Raw genomic sequence first — 8600 nt, forward strand, 5'->3', positions numbered from 1 at the left:
ACCACAACTGACGGTTAGCATCCAAGCGTCACTCGAGTCTGCCAAGAGTCAGCCATTCTTCAAAGTGCCTCCACAGCAACAACGAGTCATGCGAAACCGCGTGTTAGAGGAGAAGGGCCCCGCCCCAAAGACAGAGAACCAGCGGACGACACAACGTAGAGCGCGGACGGCCGAGAGCATGAAAGGACGTCAAGCGTCTCCTCACTCGACACGAGCGTCGCAAAAACCATCAGCAGCATCTTCACGTCGACAACGAGACTTGAGCGACTCGGTCGTTCAGACGCAGAAGCAGGTGACAGAAATCTTAGAGGCGATCACGTCAGTCGAAGCGGACGCCGTGTCCGTGGTAAGTACAATGCGCTCGTATCATAAAATGTCCGAATTATTTATTTGGGTTTTGCAGAAAAACTCGTTGTCGCTGCTGCTCCGCGTGATCCGATCCGCGCCTCAGATAACTGCCGAGTGCATCCACGAGCAGAGCGGCGAGTTGCTCCTGCTCGACACGATCCAGACGCACTCGTCGCACGCGGTTCTGCTGTGTTACGGCTGCGTCCTCATGCGTAAGTTGTGTCATCTCAGTGTCGAGTCCGTCGAGCTGTTTGTCCAGCACGGCATCATCTCCACTGTGGCTCAGGCGCTGCTGAGCTTCCCCGAGGACGCCATCCTGCAGGCGTCGGCATGTGGATGTCTTGCCGTGTTAACACAGAGCAGTGACGGCAGTAAGAACGAGATGCTAGCGATAAACGAGCCGAGCATTCTCAAACTGGTGCTCGCGTCGCTGGAGATCCATCGCGAGTACTCGAATCTCACGCGCCAAGTCCAGATCTATGCGTGTGAAGGTGCGGTGGCAAGCGGACGTACGCTACTTGTCTTCATTGCTGACTCCTTTTGCCAGTTTTGACTGAATTATGTGACTACGGTGGGTCATCGACGGTTGCTTCTCTGATCACCCCTGATCGTCAGCGAACGACCGAGTCTCCAATCCAGCTAGCTGTGTCGCTCATCCAACAGAGTATGGCTCGCGAAGATAAGAAAGTGACGTGTTCGTTCTGCAGTCTGTTACTGTGGTAAGTGATTTCTAATATATAAAAAAAATCCAAGGCAAGATCTAACACACAGGGCGTGTTTCGCTTGTCCCCCAACGTCTAGTCTTGCGTCAAATAGTTCAGCCGCGGCCGCCGATTTACGTGAGTATGGAGCCATCGCAGATATCTCACTGGTCATGGCAAAGTACCCCGTCGACGAAGGTATCGAAGCTGCATTATTTTCTAAAAACTTCCACTACATGTAGTTTTTTAACCGGTACGTTGTGCCGTCTTGCAGGAATTATCCGATTTTCCACCGCCGCACTGCGAGAGATCGCGGAAACCAGTTTGAGTCGCTCACCGTCCAAAAGTGTCCATGAAAAGGCTCGTATCATCCTGGACGAGCACATGTCTCTGTTAAGTCCGACACCAGCACAGCCAACGAAGCGAGAGCGATCCCCTGTGGCTACAGCTTTGAGCAGTCGGAACCGCGACACATCACCACGACCAACTAGCAGGAGAGGCGAGTCGGGGCAAAAGTCAACTGGTCGTCGTCGACCCAAGTCTCCTGCCAGCCGTCCCAGTACGTCCTCAGGAATCCCAGGGCCGAGCAATATGCGTTCGTTTGGACAGATGTCAAGTTCTCTTGGAGGCGCGCCGGGCCCGTCTTTCTTCACGTCTCCAGTGAAGCTACTGGACGACACTCGAAGCCTGACCCCGAAACCCTCACGACTGCCTCCTCCGCGCAGTCGAGATGAACATATCCAGCGAGCAGGGGAGATGAAGCGACGGAAAAACGGTAATGAACACCGCGATCGACTGCTCATGAAAACGTATGGTCATACGCCTACAGCGTTAAAGACCCAGCGATCAGCTGGTGCTGTTGACAGGGGTCTCTCTCGTGAGAGCTCGCGTAGCCGCTTTAGTCCGTTGAAGAACAACTACTTGGGGGCAGATGCAGTGACCTTCGTCATCCCTCCGCCACTTTCAACCAGCCACTCTCTGGAGCAACCGATCGTATCCAAGACACCGACTCGCCCACACTCCGCGCGTCTTACTCCACTAGTGAACGAGCGCGTAAAAATCTCCCCTGCAAGTTCTGCGGAGTGGGGAAGCGGAGATGATGCGTGGCCTATGGAATCTAGTATGAGCACTGGCAACCTGCGTCCACAGACTGCTGTTGTCGTGACAAAACTGACCGATCCTATCAACCAACAAGGACGCAGGATACAGGACCCGGGAAAAAGAAAACCGGAACGACATTCGCCTCGAACGTCGAAGACTGCACGCAGGACTCCACGCAGTCGAAAGACAGACTCGTTTGGCTCTAGTACTTTTGTCGTTGAAGATGATACGACGAATCAAGAACAACACCCTGAAGCTGTCAGTGGGCCTCCTGCAGGAACTACATGTAGTAGCTCTTCCGACCTGACAGAGATGGATCAATCGATGGCCGAATTGCGCGAGTTTGCGCAACAGCTACTCAAGGAAGAAGCTCGGATATCGTCGTTGCTCGCCCAGACTGCATCCAAGTCTCCCGGACTCAACCGCATGAGTTTCTCCGACAAACTCCACAAGATGATTCAAATCGCCGAGTCCTCGATGTATGAGCGGAGTCTTGCCATGGCCTCGCATGCTGCAAGTGAAACTACACAAATTTCTCGTGATACCCGTCCCGAAAGGCAGACTGCTGCTGTTAAGGATGTGACCAGGATATCCACCTCTCGGAGAGCCCCACAAGTAGCTGATTCCAAAGCGGATGCTCCAAAATTGCCGTCTTCTGGGTACAAGAAATCGCGTGCATTAACCGTGGGACAGAAGAAAGAGAAAAAGTCGCAGGCTAAGGTTGAGGTGACGGTGTCTGCTCGAGGAGATCGGAACCTCCTCTCAAAGCTGGACCCAAATGTGCGTTCCCCTTCCATTCCATTGTTGGAGCCACTGAACGTTGGCTCTGAGAAGGCACCAGCAAAGAATCAGAGCGAACAAGAGGAAGGTCCATGCCAAGAGAATCTAGTCCTGTCGGGCACAGAAGACTCTCCTTACAAGAAAGAGGCGGAACCGGACACGTTTAACGAAGAATCAATACTGGAAGAAATACCAGACGCTGCGTCGCCAATCGAGGCTCTTGGTCTCGTGGAGGAAAAAGAAAATGAACTTATCCCCGAGAACATCGACGTTGTACACGATGAATCAAGATTCCGCAGTTTCGACGACGTTACTTCGGTACCGACCGAAGAAGTCCCGATTATAGAAGAGATTGGGTTTGTTTCACCATTGAAAGAGGGCGATGGGACCTTGCCCCTAGAAGATACGTATGAAGAAGATCAACAAGCGTTTGAGCCGGAAGACCGAAAGAGTGAGGACGATGAGACTGATCTGCCACAATTACGAGGAGCTCCCAGTCAAGATGAGCCGGAGTATTCTCAGCAGAATTATGTGGAGGGAGCAGCCGACGAGCTCGAGTTTGTTGAGCTGCCAAACCAGAGCCAAGAGGAGCCGACGCTTTTGATGGACTGGAGTCGTGATCGCGACGCTTGCGAACGAATTGCAGCCCGTGGGATCTCTGCTGCACTGGCTGAAACCGAAGCAAGGGGAAAATTGTATACTCTGTTACCCGGGAATGATTCTGTTGATCGTAAATTTGATGAACACGCCGAAAAAAGGGAGCCATCATTCCCACAAAGCCCAGCTGTTGACAACAATGATGAGGATACTGATAACCATTTAACTGTAACCACGGCTACTGCTGTAGCTCTCTCCGTCAAAGCGATGCTGACCGAGACCGTCTGTAAGGTGTCACAACGGTTAGAGTTGCAAGTGGACATAGATAAGTCGTCCACCGTATCGAACGAAGTGGTAGATGCAGTGGATCAGACTGCGGATGATGTGTCTCTAAGCTCAGGCGCAGGTGATTGTAGTGAGAAGTTAAGCACCCTGTCCAAGCGCACAACTGAAGTAGAACATGAAATTGTTACCGCAACGCACGCAGAGACCAAAATTTCGGAGCCGACAGAACCCGAAGCTGCGGTGGGTGGCGTTGAGGAGGCCGACGTGGTGGCGCAGGACGCGGTGGAAGAGGCTCTTCGGGCCGTATCCGAAGCTGCGTCGGTGGCCACTGCTGAAGCCGTACCGACAGTCGAGACGGTGGAGCCTGAGCCTACTGAGCCCGAGGCGGTTGAGCTCGAGACGGTTGCGGCCGATACGACAGAGCCCGATACGACTGAGCCGGAGACAACGGACAGGGCTGATGCCGTCGAGGTGATGGAGGTCGCTGCAGTCGCTGAGGCCCTGGTGTCTGCTGTGGAGTGTGCTGCGCTGGCCGCCGTGGCGAAAGAAGCGGTCACCGCCATCGTTGATGAAGTCGCAATCGACGTGCCGGTCGAGACCGAGGTGCCGGAAACGGCAGAGGTGGCGACAGAACCCGAAGCTGCGGTGGGTGGCGTTGAGGAGGCCGACGTGGTGGCGGAAGTGCAGGACGCGGTGGAAGAGGCTCTTCGGGCCGTATTCGAAGCTGCGTCGGTGGCCACTGCTGAAGCCGTACCGACAGTCGATACGGTGGAGCCTGAGCCTACTGAGCCCGAGGCGGTTGAGCTCGAGACGGTTGCGGCCGATACGACAGAGCCCGATACGACTGAGCCGGAGACAACGGACAGGGCTGATGCCGTCGAGGTGATGGAGGTCGCTGCAGTCGCTGAGGCCCTGGTGTCTGCTGTGGAGTGTGCTGCGCTGGCCGCCGTGGCGAAAGAAGCGGTCACCGCCATCGTTGATGAAGTCGCAATCGACGTGCCGGTCGAGACCGAGGTGCCGGAAACGGCAGAGGTGGCGACAGAACCCGAAGCTGCGGTGGGTGGCGTTGAGGAGGCCGACGTGGTGGCGGAAGTGCAGGACGCGGTGGAAGAGGCTCTTCGGGCCGTATTCGAAGCTGCGTCGGTGGCCACTGCTGAAGCCGTACCGACAGTCGAGACGGTGGAGCCTGAGCCTACTGAGCCCGAGGCGGTTGAGCTCGAGACGGTTGCGGCCGATACGACAGAGCCCGATACGACTGAGCCGGAGACAACGGACAGGGCTGATGCCGTCGAGGTGATGCAGGTCGCTGCAGTCGCTGAGGCCCTGGTGTCTGCTGTGGAGTGTGCTGCGCTGGCCGCCGTGGCGAAAGAAGCGGTCACCGCCATCGTTGATGAAGTCGCAATCGACGTGCCGGTCGAGACCGAGGTGCCGGAGACGGCAGAGGTGCCGACAGAACCCGAAGCTGCGGTGGGTGGCGTTGAGGAAGCCGACGTGGTGGCGGAAGTGCAGGACGCGGTGGAAGAGGCTCTTCGGGCCGTATCCGAAGCTGCGTCGGTGGCCACTGCTGAAGCCGTACCGACAGTCGATACGGTGGAGCCTGAGCCTACTGAGCCCGAGGCGGTTGAGCTCGAGACGGTTGCGGCCGATACGACAGAGCCCGATACGACTGAGCCGGAGACAACGGACAGGGCTGATGCCGTCGAGGTGATGGAGGTCGCTGCAGTCGCTGAGGCCCTGGTGTCTGCTGTGGAGTGTGCTGCGCTGGCCGCAGGGGCGAAAGAAGCGGTCACCGCCATCGTTGATGAAGTCGCAATCGACGTGCCGGTCGAGACCGAGGTGCCGGAGACGGCAGAGGTGCCGGCAGAACCCGAAGCTGCGGTGGGTGGCGTTGAGGAGGCCGACGTGGTGGCGGAAGTGCAGGACGCGGTGGAAGAGGCTCTTCGGGCCGTATTCGAAGCTGCGTCGGTGGCCACTGCTGAAGCCGTACCGACAGTCGAGACGGTGGAGCCTGAGCCTACTGAGCCGAGGCGGTTGAGCTCGAGACGGTTGCGGCCGATACGACAGAAGCCAGATTTGAGTGAGACCGCGAGCACAACGAACAGGGCTGATGCCGTCGAGGTGATGGAAGAACGCTGCAGTCGCTGAAGGCCCTGGTGTCTGCTGTGGAGTGTGCTGCGCCGGCCGCAGGGGCGAAAGAAGCGGCCACCGCCATCGTTGATGAAGTCGCAATCGACGTGCCGGTCGAGACCGAGGTGCCGGAAGGCGGCAGAGGTGCCGGCAGAACCTGAAGCTGCGGTTGGGTGCGTTGAGGAGGCCGACGTGGTGGCGGAGTTGCAGGACGCGTAGAAAGAGGCCTTTTCGAGCCGTTATCGGAAGCTGCTTCGGTGGCCCACTGCTGAAGCCGCTTCCGACATTGGAGAACGGGGAGCCTGAAAACTCTACTGAGCCCGAGGCGGTTGAGCTCGAGACGGTTGCGGCCGATACGACAGAGCCCGATACGACTGAGCCGGAGACAACGGACAGGGCTGATGCCGTCGAGGTGATCGAGGTCGCTGCAGTCGCTGAGGCCCTGGTGTCTGCTGTGGAGTGTGCTGCGCTGGCCGCCGTGGCTAAAGAAGCGGTCACCGCCATCGTTGATGAAGTCGCAATCGACGTGCCGGTCGAGACCGGGGTGCCGGAGACGGCAGAGGTGCCGGCAGAACCCGAAGCTGCGGTGGGTGGCGTTGAGGAGGCCGACGTGGTGGCGGAAGTGCAGGACGCGGTGGAAGAGGCTCTTCGGGCCGTATCCGAAGCTGTGTCGGTGGCCACTGCTGAAGCCGTATCGACAGTCGAGACGGTGGAGCCTGAGCCTACTGAGCCCGAGGCGGTTGAGCTCGAGACGGTTGCGGCCGATACGACAGAGCCCGATACGACTGAGCCGGAGACAACGGACAGGGCTGATGCCGTCGAGGTGATGGAGGTCGCTGCAGTCGCTAAGGCCCTGGTGACTGCTGTGGAGTGTGCTGCGCTGGCCGCAGGGGCGAAAGAAGCGGCCACCGCCATCGTTGATGAAGTCGCAATCGACGTGCCGGTCGAGACCGAGGTGCCGGAGGCGGCAGAGGTGCCGGCAGAACCCGAAGCTGCGGTGGGTGGCGTTGAGGAGGCCGACGTGGTGGCGGAAGTGCAGGACGCGGTGGAAGAGGCTCTTCGGGCCGTATCCGAAGCTGCGTCGGTGGCCACTGCTGAAGCCGTACCGACAGTCGAGACGGTGGAGCCTGAGCCTACTGAGCCCGAGGCGGTTGAGCTCGAGACGGTTGCGGCCGATACGACAGAGCCCGATACGACTGAGCCGGAGACAACGGACAGGGCTGATGCCGTCGAGGTGATGGAGGTCGCTGCAGTCGCTGAGGCCCTGGTGTCTGCTGTGGAGTGTGCTGCGCTGGCCGCCGTGGCGAAAGAAGCGGTCACCGCCATCGTTGATGAAGTCGCAATCGACGTGCCGGTCGAGACCGAGGTGCCGGAAACGGCAGAGGTGCCGACAGAACCCGAAGCTGCGGTGGGTGGCGTTGAGGAGGCCGACGTGGTGGCGGAAGTGCAGGACGCGGTGGAAGAGGCTCTTCGGGCCGTATCCGAAGCTGCGTCGGTGGCCACTGCTGAAGCCGTACCGACAGTCGAGACGGTGGAGCCTGAGCCTACTGAGCCCGAGGCGGTTGAGCTCGAGACGGTTGCGGCCGATACGACAGAGCCCGATACGACTGAGCCGGAGACAACGGACAGGGCTGATGCCGTCGAGGTGATGGAGGTCGCTGCAGTCGCTGAGGCCCTGGTGTCTGCTGTGGAGTGTGCTGCGCTGGCCGCCGTGGCGAAAGAAGCGGTCACCGCCATCGTTGATGAAGTCGCAATCGACGTGCCGGTCGAGACCGAGGTGCCGGAAACGGCAGAGGTGGCGACAGAACCCGAAGCTGCGGTGGGTGGCGTTGAGGAGGCCGACGTGGTGGCGGAAGTGCAGGACGCGGTGGAAGAGGCTCTTCGGGCCGTATTCGAAGCTGCGTCGGTGGCCACTGCTGAAGCCGTACCGACAGTCGAGACGGTGGAGCCTGAGCCTACTGAGCCCGAGGCGGTTGAGCTCGAGACGGTTGCGGCCGATACGACAGAGCCCGATACGACTGAGCCGGAGACAACGGACAGGGCTGATGCCGTCGAGGTGATGCAGGTCGCTGCAGTCGCTGAGGCCCTGGTGTCTGCTGTGGAGTGTGCTGCGCTGGCCGCCGTGGCGAAAGAAGACCAGGATTACCCAGATAAAAAGATTAGATGACAACAAGAGCTGCAAGCCACCACCGCCACACGAACGCTTCCATTATCATTCGTGTGGCGGTGGTGGCTTGCAGCTCTTCAAGATAACATGTTACCAGGATTATTGCAGGAAGACCGTTATTAATTACCGGTACTGAACTAACTGAAAAGTACGGTATCCCTTTCAAACCTCTACCGGTATTGCACTTTTTGGAGCCTACTTTTGTGAAGCTTACTAGGAAGTATTGTCCACTTCATTGATTTTGCGCGCTCTATTCGCTGTCTAAGTCGTTGTTGCTATTTACATAAATCGCTTTCCATAAAACGACCAACTCGTTGTTTCTTTATTCAGACGAAAAGTTTCATCATCGAGAGCAACTAGAAGAATAGAGGCTGCTCTACGCGAGCTTCGCCACGAGTGCGACGCAGAGGTGACTATAAGGATCGGAGAAGCCTCTAAGCAAAACTGTAGAGCGGTTTCACGGATCCGCGGACGTGGCTTATGACTTTTTTCGG

The 8600-nt window shown here is 58.0% G+C and overlaps 2 protein-coding genes across 2 annotated transcripts; both read left to right on the plus strand.

Moving 5' to 3' along the window:
• Window positions 1-556: 556 nt before the first annotated feature.
• PITG_01351 (uncharacterized protein) lies at window positions 557-2635 on the plus strand (the record flags this gene model as incomplete). The annotated part of the gene is made up of 8 exons (XM_002907976.1): window positions 557-839; window positions 896-1067; window positions 1150-1247; window positions 1324-1435; window positions 1505-1858; window positions 1943-2299; window positions 2414-2580; window positions 2622-2635. 8 exons carry the CDS (start codon window positions 557-559, stop codon window positions 2633-2635), a joined length of 1557 nt encoding a protein of 518 aa, XP_002908022.1.
• Window positions 2636-4791: 2156 nt separating this feature from the next.
• On the plus strand, window positions 4792-5109 carry PITG_22680 (uncharacterized protein; the record flags this gene model as incomplete). The annotated part of the gene is made up of 1 exon (XM_002907977.1): window positions 4792-5109. The coding sequence occupies one exon, from the start codon at window positions 4792-4794 to the stop codon at window positions 5107-5109; it is 318 nt and encodes a 105-aa protein (XP_002908023.1).
• Window positions 5110-8600: the final 3491 nt, after the last annotated feature.

This window comes from Phytophthora infestans, genomic scaffold (genome assembly GCF_000142945.1).
Source record: "Phytophthora infestans T30-4 supercont1.2 genomic scaffold, whole genome shotgun sequence".
In the NCBI taxonomy this organism is placed as follows: domain Eukaryota; phylum Oomycota; class Peronosporomycetes; order Peronosporales; family Peronosporaceae; genus Phytophthora; species Phytophthora infestans.